At 38.7% G+C, this 16,901-nt stretch overlaps 1 protein-coding gene across 1 annotated transcript in view; it reads right to left on the minus strand.

Annotated features, from left to right (window-relative positions):
* Positions 1-1,642: 1,642 nt before the first annotated feature.
* Positions 1,643-16,901, minus strand: part of LOC130836242 (adhesion G protein-coupled receptor E2-like) — a 54,782-nt gene continuing 39,523 nt past the window's right edge. The window contains exons 13-19 of the mRNA XM_057708309.1: positions 12,314-12,511; positions 11,797-12,032; positions 8,815-8,881; positions 8,353-8,444; positions 7,200-7,368; positions 7,004-7,114; positions 1,643-1,974 (exon numbers count right to left, since the gene is read on the minus strand). Coding sequence (XP_057564292.1) covers positions 1,966-1,974; positions 7,004-7,114; positions 7,200-7,368; positions 8,353-8,444; positions 8,815-8,881; positions 11,797-12,032; positions 12,314-12,511 — 882 coding nt within the window. The 3' untranslated portion in view covers positions 1,643-1,965. The remainder of the gene's footprint in view (positions 1,975-7,003; positions 7,115-7,199; positions 7,369-8,352; positions 8,445-8,814; positions 8,882-11,796; positions 12,033-12,313; positions 12,512-16,901) is intronic.

Raw genomic sequence — 16,901 nt, forward strand, 5'->3', positions numbered from 1 at the left:
TTTTCAATGAACACATTGTAACATTCATCCTTTAATATGTCTTCCTCAAATATTGAAGAATTTAAAGAATATGCTGTTCATAATTGCAGTACTATTATTACACTAAGGAAAATCAAGAATTCATAATAACTTTAAATATATGATGCATATTCAAATTATCCCAATTGTCTCCAAAATATTTTTTATAGCTGTGTGTCTGAACCAGTGTCCTACTAAAATTGACATTGAGTTTGACTGTTATGTCACTTTTGTCACTTTGGTTTAGAATAGCCTTAGTCAGTTTTTACAATGATATTGACTTTAAAAGAGTCCAAATCAATGGGCTTGTTGAATGCCCTATGTTCTGTATTTGCCTGATTGTTTCCTCCTGATGTCATTTAAGTTGTGTGCCCTTCCCTTGTATTTCATGTATACTGAAAGTCAGGGCTGAAAGAACAGGTGCCTGTAAGCTTTTTCTAGAAAGGGCCAGGTAGTACATATTTTTGACTTTGTGGCCTTGAAGTCTCTTTCACAAGCAGTCAAAGTGGATGACATCATCCTTGACATTGTAGCCTGAAAGCAGCCATGGACGATGAATCAGTGAATGGGTGTGGCTATGATCCAATAAGAGTTTGTTTACAAAAGCAGGCAGCTTCCTGGATTTGATCAGGAGGTTATAGTTTGCCAACTCTTGGTCTAGAGGCTAGATTAAATTTAGGTTAGACCAATTTGCCACAAATTCTTTAGCACCAATGGGTTGTTGTAACTTCATGTCTCATCAAGATATACATCATGTCAGGCTGACCACTACTAATGATATTAAGCTTGATATTAGTTCAGCTAGTGACTGTCCAATCTCTATATTGTAAATGTACCCTTTGACCATTGTAAATAAGCAGTAGTCTCTGAGGGGATTCTTTGACACTGTGGGACTAGACTGTTCTTCAACAACGATTTCCCCCGGTGTTTTCAGTTGCCAGTTCTTGGATATTGAATAAGTATGATTTTCTAATCCTATCATATATTCTGTATTTGTTGGCTAATATTTTCAGCATCACGGTGGACTCATGGATATTTTGAATTTAATGTGTTATAATTACCTACAATCATTTTTGTTTTTGTTCAAAGTGATACAATGTGGTCAGTGGGAGTTCATAGGACATTTCTTGTAGGTGCAATTCTCTGGATTTAGATCTTGCCTAGATCACATACTGAGGATGAAACAATTGATTATATATGTGTATAAAACTTAAAAAATGTACAGTTCAATATACACCTTTTTAGCCATCTCAGCTTACAAAATATAAGGACGTTGAGACTTTATTCATGGGGTTCTGATTTCACTCTAGCTGAGAAAGTAGTTTCATTTACATGTAAGCTCTGTGAAATTAGAAACTGGATTTGTCCTAATTTAGTGCAGTGCATGGTGAGTAATAAAGTATATTTTTTCTAATGAATAAGTAATATTTATAAATGGTGAGTGAAGAGGTTGAAGAATGTATGTCTAGAGGCCCAGTGTCCTAGGTTGCCTGTAAGGCAGGTGTTTTTTAGGACACAAACCAGGAAAATCATGAGAAACCATAATAGTTGTTTACCTTACATGTAGGTATTTAAACCTTACTTTCGTCTTGTGGTATTTTAAGATAGTCCTCTGAAGCTCACTTTTTGTGTCATATATCTTCAACTTTAGGAAATTTTTAGAAAAAAAAGTTAAAGCAGGCGATTTAATCCAAGGCAACTTGGGAATTGGGTCACATCTCCCTGAATATGCTGGGAGTGAGGTGAGCATACCATATGCAGCAAACCCCCCAAATTCTCCATCAATCTAAATATCAACATTCCCATCATACTTCATTCCATAATAGCTCCATGAAGAGTTACTTGTAACACAGATGATAAAGTATTTTTAAAAGTTTTGTGCAGAGATGACAGTTCAAAATTTTCCTTGCCATTCAGGATACAAGATCACCTGGTTTAGCTGTTAATTTAATTCTCCTGAAAAGGAAAATGTAAAATTGTTACTTTGTTAGAAAGCATAAGACTTTTACACTGAAAACTATAAAAGATTGTCAAAAGAAGTCAAAGAAGACCCAAAGAAATGGAAAAATACCCCATGTTCATTATCAGAAAACAATGTAATTAATCTGGCAGTATTCCCCCAACGTGACCTAAAGACTCAACACAATCCATATTAATATCTCAGTTAATTTTTGTCAGAAATTGACAAGTACATGTTAGGATTCCTATGAAATTTTATGGGGTCCAAAATAAATGGAAAGTCTTGAAAAGGAGAAGAACAAATTGGTAGACTCAATTCCCCAAAGTCAAATTTACTGCAAAACTACAGGAATCAAGATAGATGAGTGGAAGAGCCAATAGTGCTGAAATAAACACTTATATTTATAGTAATATATTTTGACAAGGATGTCAATACAACTCACTGTGGGAAAGAATAATCTTTTTAATAAGTGATGATGGGACAGCTGCATATTCACATGTGGAAGAATGTGGACCTCACACAAAATTATAAATCTAATACAAGTAAAAATTTTATTCCAAATGGATCATATACCTATATAAAATTCCTAGAATGATAAAAGTCTTGGAAGAAACACATATGTAAATCTTTGTTACTTTGTGTTAGGCCATTCTTTTTAAGATAGAACACCCAAAGGATAAGTGAACAAAAAAAATAGAGAAATTGGACTTCTTTAAAGTTAAATCTTTTATGCATCTATTGACACTATCGAGAAGGTGAAACATCAGCCCCTGAAATGGGAGAAATTAATTGCAAATCATATATCTGACAAGAATAAGTATCCAATATATAGAATTCTTACAACTTATCAACAACAGAAAAATGACCTAAAAATAAGGAAATTATTTGAATAGATATTTCCCCAGGGAAGATACTCAAAGGCTATAATGAGCACATGAAAATGGGCTCTGTATCAGTAGACATTAGGGAAATGCAAATTAAAGCCAGAGCATTGGAAGAATCAATATAGTGAAAATGACTATAATACTCAGAGCAATCTACAGAGTCAATGCAAACCCTATCAAATTACCAATGGCATTTTTCATAGAACTAGAGCAAAAAATCTTCAAATTTGTATAGAGACACAAATGACCCTGAACAGCCAAAGCAATCTTGAGACACACACACACTCACAAACAAACAAACAAACAAACGGAGCTGGAGGAATCAGAGTCCCTGACTTCAGAATATACTACAAAACCACAGTAATCAAAACTATATGGTACTGATAGACAAACAGAAATATAGCTCAATGGAACAGGATAGAAAACCCAGAGGTAAACCCACACGCCTATGGTCAAGTAATCCATGACAAAGGAAGCAAGGACATACAATGGAGAAAAGACAGTCTTTTCAAAAGTGGTGCTGAGAAAACTGTACAGCTATGTATAAAAGAAGGAAATTAGAACATTCCCTAACACCATACACAAAAATAAACTGAAAATGGATTAAAGACCTAAATGTAAGACCAGATACTCTAAAACTCTTAGAGGAAAATATAACAAGAACACTCTTTGACATACAACACAGAAAGGTCTTTTTGGACCCACCTCCTAGAGTAATGGAAATAAAATAAAAAATAAACAAATGGGAGCTAATGAAACAAAGTCTTTTGCATAACAAAGGAAACCATAAACAAGACGAAAAGACAACCCTCAGAATGGGAGAAAATATTTGCAAATGAATCAACAAAGGATTATTCTCCAAAATATACAAACAGCTCATGCAGCTCAATATTGAAAAAACAAACAACTGAATCCAAAAATGGGCAGACGACCCAAATATACATTTCTCCAAAGAAGACATACAGATGGCCAACAAACACATGAAAAGATACTCAACATCACTCATCATTGGAGAAACAGAAATCAAAACTACAATGAGGTATCACCTCACACCAGTTAGAATGGGCATTATCAGAAAATCTATAAAGAATAAATGCTGGAGAGGGTATGGAGAAAAGAGAACCTTCTTGCACTGTTGGTGGGAATGTAAATTGATACAGCCATTATGGAGAAGAATACAGACCTTCTTTAAAAAACTAAAAATGGAATTACCATATGACCCAGCAATCCCACTACTGGACATATACCCAGAGAAAACTATAATTCAAAAAGATACATGCAGCCCTATGTTCACTGCAGCACTATTTACAATAGCCAGGTCATGCAATCAACCTAAATGTCTATCAAAGGATGAATGGATAAAGAAGATGTGGTACATATATACAATGGAATATTACTCAGCCATAAAAAGGAATGAAATTGGGTCATTTGTAGAGAAGTGGATGAACTTAGGTACTGCCATACAGAGTGAAGTAAATCAGAAAGAGAAAAACAAATATTGTATATTAATCCATAAATGTGTAATCTAGAAAAATGGTACAGATGTATCAGTTTTCAAGGGACACAGATGTAGAGAACAAATGTATGGATACCAAGAAGGGAAAGGAGGGGTGGGATTAATTGAGAGATTGGGATTGGCATATATACACTCATATGTATAAAATAAATAACGAGTTGTAACATGCTGTATAGCACAGGGAACTCCACTTCACTGTACAGTGGGAACTAATACAACATTGTAAAACGACTACACCCTAATTTAAAAAAAAAGTCAAAGCTATAATGAAAAACTACTTCACACCCATTAGGGTACAAAAACAAATAACAAGAAGATTTGATGAGGATTTGGGGTAAATTGGAAGCCACATATATTTTATTCTTGTTCCTAGTGGCTGTGGGGAACCACTTGGTGACTTTATTCAAGGTGGTACATATTCATATTACTGTTTGAAGATGATAACTCGAAATTTTATGCTGGAAACTACTTGGAATAGGGAAAAGAGTAGAGCAGGGAGACCAGTTAGAAGGAATTGGAGTCTAGCCAAGGGACGATGGCAGCTGGGTTTAGGAAGCAAGTGATGGAGATGGTGTTAAAAAGACAGACTTGTGAGCTACTGAGGAGAGTATATTAGCACAACGTATCAGTGGATTGGTTTGGGGTGGGATATGGTAAGAAAGAAGATAATGCAAGGATGTTCTAAGTCTTAATTGGGTCAACCAGATGGATGGATGTGTCACTCAAAATGATGGAAACGCTGAAGAGGATGAAGTTGGTAAAAAAAAAAGATGGTAATTACTGCTATGAGCATGTTGATCTTCTTCGGAGACATCTAAGCAGAGGTATGATACATGCAATGGGGAAGAGTGATCTGGGAATCACTGGTAGCTCAGGGCTAGAGAGATACAGTTGGCTTTCATTTCCTTTTGCATGGCACAATGGGTTGCTGTGGATGAGACAGTCTGTGAGGAGGGTATGGTGTTGGAATAGAAGAGTTTCTAGAAACAAGCCAAGTAGTGTAGGTGAAATCTAAAGAAATGAAGGAAGCTAAACTAGAGAGGCAGGAAGAATTTCAGGGAGTGTTGAGACATAAAAGCCAGGTACAAAAGAGAAGTTTCATCATGGAGGCAGTAAGCACAGCATCCAATACTATCAAGACATTGAAAAGAGATTTCATTCAGTAACATCAAGGTCATTGAAGGCTTAAGAGAGTGCTGTTTTGATGGAATGATGCAGGTAATAGTCAGTTTTGAGTGTCTGAAAGGGAAATGGAGAAGAGGTCAAATGTATACTATTAATAATTTTTTAATAAAGGAGAGACATAGCGTGTTGTGATGAAGGTGCAACTGTTGATAAGGTGAAGAGTGTGCAGGGTCCAATGAAGGAATGTATGAGCAACGGTGTAAAGTTGTTGGGAAGCCAAGAATGTCAGGAACCAAATATAGGTGAAGCGATTAACCTTAAAGTGTAGGAAGCACATTTTGGCTCTCTGTGGTAACAAGATGGAAGGAGGAGAGAATCAACCAGATGCCAATGCCCAGTGTTCTTTAAGAACACAAAGCTGACCTTGTTTCATCCCACTGACTTGATTTTTTATGTGAAGAAGTTGTTATGAACAGTGCCTGGGAAGGAAAAAGAGGTAGAGTGAAGAGACATTTCAGGAGTGTATACTTTTGGAAGGGGCAAGTGTAGAGAGTGGACAAGCAAGTAGATGAGAACAATGCACCCTCTCAGGCAGGATGGTGGGTTCATGAACTTAGGGAGAAAGGCTGGACTGAGTACTTGCATAATTCATGTAGACCCCATGGGTCTCACTTTTTTTTCACCTATTAAGTAGGGGCATAATAATACTTATCTCCAAGTGGTGACATGAAGAACATATGAACAAAAAATATGATACATGGTTTTGAAAACCCCAAAATACAAATGCTTGGTAAGATTCACATTGCCAGGATTTCTGCTATGCACCCTGTGATTCTCCTCATTGGTTTTGCATTGTTTGTGTGTGTTGCAAATACCAGGAATGATTGCATACTTTTAAGGAAATTCTCCAATCCAACTTAATCCTTATTTCACTTTACTTTTATGACTACATAAACCATGTATTTATTGTTCACTATACAGAGGGATACTGTGGATGACATGGGCTAAAGGATGGTCATGTGACTCTGAGTAGCTTTTCCATCCCTGCTTCACACCATTAATTCCTGCTGTGGATGACATGGGCTAAAGGATTGTCCTATGACTCTGAATAGCTTGTGCATCCCTGCTTCAGACCATTAGTTCCTGATTATTGTGTTTACCATAGGACCATTCTCTGCTTCTGTGAGTGTTTCGTATTTTCTCCTCAAGTAAAATGAAAAATCCCATGCACCATATTGCACAGAATGGGTACTCAACCCTGGTGGGGAATAAGAAGATAGATATATACGAATGTCAAGGTGAGCATAGAAACACAATGAGCAGAAGTAGAGGAAGACCTTCTTTCATGACAGAGAAATGCCTCGAGTGAGTCCAGGTGTAAACCAGTGTGAGCCATTGTAGGGTATCACCTGCTTTATACCCAACTGTGCAGTGTGATAAGGCATGTAGTGCTCAATGGATCCTTTAGTGAAGTGCTCTGGGAGCAGTGCTTGATCTTACCACACTGTGTTTAGAGGGATCGGACATGACCTTGCTGGACAATGTGTATTCCCCAGACTCGGCTTTGATTTTCTTGATCCTTTTGAACAATTTCCTGTATTGCTCTTGGACCTGTAGAAGCAAAGCATGCTCTGGGTCAGCTCACAGAGAGAAGTGAGGATGGGAAGAGTCCTGAGAGACAGCCAGAGAGTCGTACCTGCTGGCTGAAGAGGCAGTACACCAGGAAGATGAAGACACCCTGCAGGCTGTTGATAATGGTGAAGAGGTAGGCCATGATGTGGGCAGTTGGTCCCACCTGCAGGATTCCCAGACACCACGTGCATCCCAAGATGAAGAGCTGAGCTGTGGCTTTAAATGTCAGCATCCTGGGTAGGAAGAGAAAGGAAGCTCGTGATGCACCCTGAGCAACAAAATCAAGGCCATTTCTTCTCTACTCCATGGATGACTCTGACTGAGTTGAGGCTATTTTGATCTTTACTGCCTGTGATTCTCTAACAGAATTTTTTTTTGGGTCTAGCATGGCATTTCGACTTGGACTGAAGTTGGTAGTGACTCTTCATAATGTGGGTTTCAGTAATATTATGATGTTGCATGAATATCCCCAATTTCAATGAACTGATATTACTGTGGATGTTCTGTGTATCTGGCTGTGTGCAGGGCCCTGCGCATTCAAAATAACAAAGTAAAGATTTCTGTTTTCAGAAACCTTACAATCTAGTGGGAAGACAATATAAATGGTCAATTACTATATTTGTGAATGTTAAGTACCTCTGCCCTGGTCCCTCCAATGTGGTTCCTATCTTTTTCGTCTCCATGAACTGACCCAGAACACGCTTTGCCCAGAGGATTCATTTTGTGTTAAGTTGAGGAAAGCAAAGGACATCCCTAGCTTCTTAGAGGATGTGATTTGTGGCTAATGAACTTGATTTCACCAGGTAGAGCTGTGCAGATGAGGGTAGCGGGTGGAGCATGAATAAAGGTGTGGGCATGAAAAGGCATGCTGGGTTCTGGGTCAGGTATGTAATTTTCCTAAGTGGTTTATAAAGATGTAAATGTTCTCCGGACCTTTCTCATAGGGCCAAGAAAGTTATCCTTGTTTATCAAAACAAAGTCAATTCTCTCTGTAGCTGAGGTAGTTTCTTTCTTGGGTTTTAGATGAATGAAATGCTTTTGGCCTGGGTGTCAGCAGAAAAACACAGTATCTGAGCTTCCAAGGAGGGTGGGTGTACACCTCCGCTCAAGTCCCCTTAGAATTCCTGTGAATGTACATCAGGAGCTTGGAACCATATGGCCTTGCTCTTGAGCCATGTTTTGTATGAGGGGAGATGTGTACTTCTGATCCATCTCACCTAGTGTTCCGGAGAGTGGACACATCACTGTTGAGTGAGGAGAGCTTGTTTTTCACAATCCAGAAGGTTATCAGGAAGAAAGCTAAATTAATCTGCAGAAACAGCAGAAGGCATACTGAATACATCCACATCTGGTAATCCTTCCTCATGGCTCATTCAACACCTGACCCAGCAGGTAAGAAGATTTGTATATCATGATATAGAAAACCAGACCAAACACCCAGTAAGCCAGGCGCATTCTTGTTTTGTAATTGGGGTGACAAAGTTGTCCCAGTTTGCATGGGAAATTCCATGTTTTAGCACTGAAATTCCTATGTCTCAGGATACCTCTTTTGAAATTCCTGTATCCTGGGAGCCCCCTCATTCCTGAGCATCAGCCTGCCTGTTATCTTCCTTATACCCTTGCTTTTGATTGACCCTCAGCAAGTTAGGAAGGATGCTGTGATGTCATCCATTACTCACCGAGAAGATGGTGCAGACGGGGCCAAGAAAGGTCCATATAAATCCTTCGTCTGTGTGGAGCCAGCATCTAAGAGAGCGGTGGAAGGAGATTCAAGATTATATTGGCCTTTGTGGATAAAAAATTGATTAATAAACATATCCTCCATCTTCCAAAGTTTTTTTTTGCCGGATCCTTTATTATTAGTATTAATATTATTGCTTTTTTTTGGTAAGAATATTTCACATAAGTTTTATGCTCTTAGCAAATTTTAAGTATACAGCACAATATTATTAGTTATAGGCACTATGCTCTATAGTAGACTTCCCAAACTTATTTATCTTACATAATTGAAAGTTTGTGTTTGACCCTGATGTTTGTGAGGGCCATGGGTGTATACTACTTTCAATTTGTTGGGCTATACACACGATTTACGTGCAGCATTTTATACGTAAATCACACCTTAAGAAAGAGCTTTTTTAAAAAAGATTCATTTCTTTTAAAAAGCTCTTTTAAGTCTTGGCCCTCAGATATACTGGCAAAAAATATACATGTTTTAAAGAAAAAATCAATAGAGATTCATCAGTACCATTTTTCTAGATTCCATATATATGTGTTAGCATAAGGTATTTCTTTTTCTTTTTCTGATGAATCTAGTGGCAGGGTAGGAATTGAGATACAGATGTAGAGAACAGACTTGAGGACACTGGGGGAAGGGGAAGCTGGGACAAAGTGAGAGAGTAGCATTGACATATACATATTGCCAAATGTAAAATAGATGGCTAGTGGGAAGCTACTACAGAGCACAGGGAGATCAGCTTGATGCTCTGTAGGGACCTAAAGGGATGGGATAGGGAGGGTGAGGGGGACGCTCAAGAGGGAGGGGATACGGGGATATATGTATACATGTGACTGATTCACTCTGTTGTACAGCAGAACCTGACACAATAAAGCAATTATACTCCAATAAAAATTAAAAAATCAATAGAGAAATTAATTTATGGTTTATTGGACAAATGTTGAGTCTCTCCTCCTGTAACAGGATCTGTACTTGGCTCTGAAGACCCAGTTGTAATTAAGACAAAGTGATGTCTGTCATCAGGGAGTTCCTATCTAGATGGGCAGGTGAACTATTAGATAATAGAATCAAGATGATCTCGTTTACGATCAAGTATGAGGAGGTGTGTGAACATGTAGCTGGATCCATAACCTAGTCAGGTCTATAGGAGGGTCAGATATTGGGAGGGGTTCCCTGAGAAAACTGAACTGTGTGTATGCTGAGATGTGAAGGATGAATAGGTGTAGGTAGGATGAAAAAATTTGGGACAGCCAAGGAGAGAGAGAGAGAGAGAGAGAGAGAGAGAGAAGGAGAGAGAGAAAGAGAGAGAGAGAAAGAGAGAGACAGAGAAACAACAAAAGTTAGCCTACACTGCTATGGCAGGGCTCATGTACATTATGTAACTTATTCCTCATGACAACATAGGTAATCAAATAATCACAGGTCAGATATCTAAGGCATAAGGATACAAATTCAGTAACTGAAGTTCACACTGATAGAAATGATCAAATTGGTATTTGATCCCAAGTAAGGAATTGTGAATAATTTGGGAGGTGTGAGGACCACGGAGAGGGTTAGTTGGATCCACCAGGAAGAACCAGAGAGAGAGAGCTACTAAGGCAGGAGTTAGCAAACTGCAGCCTGTGGTCCACACTGGAAATGTGCCTTACTGGATCAGAGTTACACTCATTTTCTTATATCATTTCTGTGGCTACTTTTGAGCTATAAAGACAGAGATGAGAAATTGTAACTGAGACTATATGTCCCACAAAGCCAAAATATCTCCTATCTTGCCCTTCATGGAGAAAGTTTGCTGACATTTTTGCTAAGCTATCTAGGAAGGCCAGCAGGCCAGGGTTCATCTGATGCAGGTTCACATTAATTTTATCAGGATAGGAGTTTGTTGTGAGGGCCAGAGTGCATTTGATCCCAGCTCTGCCACCAACCAGCTGTGTGATCTTGGCCACATAAGTTAATCTCTTTGTGCCTCAGTCTCCTCATCTGTAGTTTTGTCATAATATTAGTTTCTGCTTCAGAAGATTGTTGGGAGGATGATTTGAGCTGATACATGAAAAATGATTAGAACAGTGATTGCATCTCAGAAGCAATTTATATATCTTAGCTCAGTTAGCAATAATTTCATCCTGTAACTCATTCTCCATATTTTTAAAAATTGGGAGAGTAATGTAGGTTACACAAATCAATGCCATTCCTTCATTTAAGTTTGGCATTCTTGGACTTCCCTGGTGGTGCAGTGGTTAAGAATCTGCCTGCCAAAGCAGGGGACATGGGTTTGATACCTGGTCTGGGAAGATCCCACACGCTGCAGAGCAACAAAGCCCATGAGCTACAACTACTGAAGCCCACGCGCCCTAGAGCTTATGTGCCACAACTACTGAAGCCTGTGCTCTAGGGCCTGCGTGCCACAACTACTGCCCACACGCAGCAATGAAGACCCAACACAGCCCAAAAAAACAAAAAAATTGGCATTTAGAAGGTTTAAAAACAATCCCCTCAATTAATGCAATGAATATATTAACATACATTTACTAATACATGCGATGCAATTAATACTAAGTATTATAGTCATTAACATAATATATATATAACATAATATCTACTTAATTCTAAAAGATAGAAAACAGTCACCTTATTAATTTAGCTATACATTAAATTCTAAAATATATTGTTAATATAAGATTAGTGTGTGGTTATTAATAGACTACATAATTAAAATTATATAAGCATACACTTATTAACATAAGACATAATTAACATAAACAATTAAATCACAAGTCATATCAATAAATATAATCATGAGCCAGGAAAGTGTCTTTGAGGTGGTTACTGAGTTTTTCTCTGCCTATCGTATTCTGGTGAAATTAATTGGTTCTGCAATGGCCATGGTCATGCTGGAGAAGTTAGGACAGTGGAAAATTTCTTTTACCTGGTGGGTGTTCCATAAAGATGAGGCCTGGATGCTGAAGAAATGACCACAATCACAGCTGGGACTCCATAGCCCACTGGGAACATGAGCTTCTTCATGAACATGTTGACTCTGGAGTAGTTGGCTACCATCAGGTTGCGTGCAGTGAGGAAGAGGTGCAGGCCCTCCAGCAGCATCCAGGTGAAGGAGGCCAGGTAGAGATAGTGTAAGGCACCTGCAACAATGGCACACAGCACCTGGGGAAGGAGGACGGTGTCACCAGGAGGGATTGTCAGGGTAGAGCATGACCCCTGGACCTCTTCTATACCTTGCCTCTGGAAAGGCTCTGATGTATATGGAGGGGTGCTCACCGGAGTGTTCATCTTCTAGTTGTGTCAGTCAATGTGAAATTGCTTACTTACCCATCTCACCTTACCTGTAACCCAGGGCATTTTATTAAGATGTGCTAGGCATCATGGCTCCAACAACTCAGCATCCCCTAGTGCAGGGCAAGGGTATTCTGGGACAGTGTAAGTACCTTGATCTCAGTTCTGTCGATGGTTGTTAGGAAGAGCAGGTGAGCCAGGAAGAGGCAGAGCGAGAGCTGCAGGTGGAGGGAGGTGCTGGTGTTCTGTATGGCTTTGCATAGCAGGAAGGTGAGGGCCGCCAGGAAGAGGCACAGCAGAGAGAGGCTCAGCCCCATGTAGGTGATCGCCGTCAGTGCAGGATTCTCCTCCTAAGACCCAGAAGAGAAGAGGTCACAGTCACACGTTTTTGCTCTGGGGTAATGACCCTTCCAATATTTTTTATTTTTAGGCATAGAAATGTCAGGAATGGATGGTCCAGGTAGATTTGTGATGTTTATGGGTAACGTTCTCTAGGTTCAGAATGATAGAATTTTATGGGATCTGGAATGATTAATTCTGATCCTAGAGGAATTAAAGGATAGGAGAGTCCTTAGTCAAGATCCAGCCCTGGAACTCACAAGTGTTCAATTTCCCTTAGACTTTTGGGTGCGACTAAGCTTATGGGTCACCACGAGAGGTTCACAGAAGCATTAAGCTCTATGTTGAGCACCATCTTGCATCCCCATCATGTGATGGTGTGTGACAGAGTCTGTACCTGAGGCTCAATGTCCAGGTATTAACTCCCCACCATGAACTCCACTCACCTCATCCTTGCAATATCTGTTCCTGGCTGGTCACTAATCCTTACAGATTTAGAACTGAATCCTTTGTTAAAGGAAGAGAGCTACTATGCTTTGATGATGGTGGTAGCTAAAAATTCCTATTTTGTCTGCTTCTTTTTGCAAATCACCATAAATCCATGAGGTGAATAAAAAGAGAATACACAGCAGTTTCATTTCAGTGTAAGTTTGGGGGGGGGTGCGGAAAGAGAGAGAGAGGGAGAGAGAGGAAGAAAATGTGCAAATGACAAAGAAAATGAAGGTAAAAATTTTCAAAGTAGGTGCATCTAAATAAAGAGCAATTGGATAGTACTTTCATATTTTTATTTTTGCAACATATCTGTCAGTTTGATTTTGTTTAGGAGTAAAATTTTAAAAATTAGATATCAATCTTGGAAGATTGTACTTTTCTAAGAATTTATCCTTTTCTTCCAGGTTTTCCAATTTATTGGCATATAGTTGCTTGTAGTAGTCTCTCATGATCTTTTGTATTTCTGTGGTGTCAGTTGTTCCTTCTTTATCAATTCTAAAATTGGTCTTGTGAATTTTTAACTTGTTCCTTCATCTGTGACATACTTTTCTGTCATCTCACCCCCCCACCCCCCGTTTGGATGGGTGGGATTGTGTTCTCCCACTGGGTGTTTGGCCTGAGGTTTCAAGCACCGGAATTTGTAGGCTGTTGAGCATAGCTGGGTCTTTGTGTTGATGTGAGAACCTCTGGGAGACCTCACTCTGATGAATATTCTCTGGGGACTGGGTTTTCCTGTTAGTCCAATGTTTTGGACTCAGAGCTTCCACATCAGGAGTTCAGGCCTGACCCCGGGCTTATGAATCAAGATCCCACAAGCCTTGCGGAGCAGGAAAATGAACCAGGAAGTAATAGAAAATATGAACAGACCAATCACAAGCACGGAAATTGAGACTGTTACTAAAAATCTCCCAACAAACAAAAGCCCAGGGCCAGATGGATTCACAGGCAAATTCTATCAAACATTTAGAGAAGAGCTAACACCTATCCTTCTCAAACTCTTCCAAAATATAGCAGAAGGAGGAACATTCCCAAACTCATTCTATGAGGCCATCATCACCCTGATACCAAAACCAGGCAAATATGTCACAAAAAAAGAACATTACAGACCAATATCACTGATGAATATAGATGCAAATATCCTCAACAAAATATTCGCTAACAGAATCCAACAGCCCATTAAAAAGATCATACGCCATGATCAAGTGGGGTTTATCTCTGGAATGCAAGGATTCTTCAATATACACCAATCAGTCAATGTGATACATCATATTAACAGATTGAAGGATAAAAACCATATGATCATCTCAATAGATGTAGAAAAAGCTTCTGACAAAATTCAACATCCATTTATGAAAAAAGCTCTCCAGAAAATGGGCATAGAAGGAAATTACCTCAACATAATAAAAGCCATATATGAGAAAACAAAAGCCAACATCATCCTCAATGGGGAAAAATTGAAAGCATTTCCTCTAAGAACAGGAACAAGACAAGGGTGTCCACTCTCACCATTATTATTCAACATAGTTTTGGAAGTTTTAGCCACAGCAAACAGAGAAGAAAATGAAATAAAAGGAATCCAAATTGGACAAGAAGAAGTAAAATTGTCACTCTTTGCAGATGACATGATATTATACATAGAAAACCCTGAAGATTCTACCAGAAAACTGCTAGCATTAATCAATGAATTTAGTAAAGTAGCAGGATACAAAATTAATGCACAGAAATCTCTTGCATTCCTATACACTAACAATGGGAGAGCAGAAAGAGAAAGTAAGGAAACTCTCCCATTTACCATTGCATTCAAAAGAATAAAATACCTAGGAATAAACCTGCCTAAGGTGGCAAAAGACTGTATACAGAAAACTATAAGACACTAAGGAAAGAAATCAAAGACGACACAAACAGATGGAGAGACATACCATGTTCCTGGATTGGAAGAATCAACATAGTGAAAATGACTGTACTACCCATAGCAGTTTACAGATTCAATGCAATCCTGATCAAATTACCAATGGCATTTTTCACAGAACTAGAGCAAGAAATCTTACGATTTGTATGGAAACGCAAAAGACCCCGAATAGCCAAAGCAATCTTGAGAAGGAAAAATGGAGTTGGTGGAATTAGGCTTCCTGACTTCAAACGATACTACAAGGCCATAGTGATCAAGACAGTATGGTACTGGCACAAAAATAGAAAGGAAGATCAATAGAAGAGAAAAGAGAAACCAGAGGTAAACTCACAAACATATGGGCACCTTATCTTTGACAAAGGAGGCAAGAATATACAATGGAAAAAAGACAGCCTCTTCAATCAGTGGTGCTGGGGAAATTGGACAGCAACATGTCAAAGAATGAAATTAGAACACTTCCTAACACCATGCACAAAAATAAACTCCAAATGGATTAAAGACCTACATGTAAGGCCAGACACTATAAAACTCTTAGGGGAAAACATAGGCGGAACACTCTATGACATCCATCAAAGCAAGATCCTTTTTGACCCACCTCCTAGAATCATGGAAATAAAATCAAGAATAAACAAATGGGACCTAATGAAACTTAAAAGCTTTTGCACAGAGAAAGAAACCATAAACAAGACTAGAAGACAACCCTCAGAATGGGAGAAAATACTTGCCAATGAAGCAATGGACAAAGGATTAATCTCCAAAATATACAAGCAGCTCATGCAGCTGAATACCAAAACAGCAAATAACCCAAACCACAAATGGGTGGAAGACCTAAATAGACATTTCCCCAAAGAAGACATGCAGATTGCTAACAAACACATGAAAAGATGCTCAACATTACTAATCATTAGAGAAATGCAAGTCAAAGCCACAATGAGGTATCTCCTCACACCGGTCAGAATGGGCATCATCAAAAAATCTAGAAACAATAAATGTTGGAGAGGGTGTGGAGAAAAGGGAACTCTCCTGCACTGTTGGTGGGGATGTAAGCTGTACAGCCACTATGGAAAACAGTTTGGAGTTTCCTTAAAAACCTAAAAATGGAAGTACCATATGACCCAGTAATCTCACTAGAAACATGTACCATAATGTTCATTGCACCACTATTTACAATAGTCCGAATGTGGAAGCAACCTAAATGCCCATCAACAGATGAATGGATAAAGAAGATGTGGCACATATATACAATGGAATATTACTCAGCCATAGAAAGGAATGAAATTGAAATATATGTAATGAAGTGGATAGACCTAGAGACTGTCATACAGAGTGAAGTAAGCCAGAAAGAGAAAAACAAATATTGTATGCTAACTCATATATACGGAATCTAAAAAAATGGTACTCATGAACCCAGTGACAGGTTAAGAATGAAGAAGCAGATGTAGAGCATGGACTTGAGGACACGGGGTTGGGGGATACGAAGGGGAAGTTGGGACGAAGTCAGAGAGTAACAGAGACAGATACACCACCAAATGTAAAATAGATAGCTAGTGGGAAGTTGCTGTATAGCAAAGGGAGATCAACTAGATGATGAGTGATGCCTTAGAGTGCCAGGAGAGGGAGTGTGGAAGGGAGTCATGGGAGGGAGGGGATATGGGGATATATGTATAAATACAACTTATTCACTTTGGTGTACCTCAAAAACTGGTACAAGGTGTAAAGCAATTTTATTCCATTAAAGAGCTTAAAATAAAAAAAGAAAAGAAAAAGCTAGAGATGCTATGTTAAAAAAAAAACCCTCTAGATGATTTTGATGCATTGTAAAGTTTGAGAATCTTTGGTTTCACCAATAAAATATATAAAGAGCTCCCTCCAAATCCATAAAAAATGCATCTACAAGCTAGTGGAAAAATACACCAAGGGTGGGAACAAATTGTTTCCAGAGATGGAAATACTACTGGCTCCTAAATAAAGATGTTCCATTCTAATAATAATAAAAAAGA

The sequence above is a fragment of the Hippopotamus amphibius genome, chromosome 15, assembly GCF_030028045.1.
Source record: "Hippopotamus amphibius kiboko isolate mHipAmp2 chromosome 15, mHipAmp2.hap2, whole genome shotgun sequence".
Taxonomy (NCBI): Eukaryota; Metazoa; Chordata; class Mammalia; order Artiodactyla; family Hippopotamidae; genus Hippopotamus; species Hippopotamus amphibius.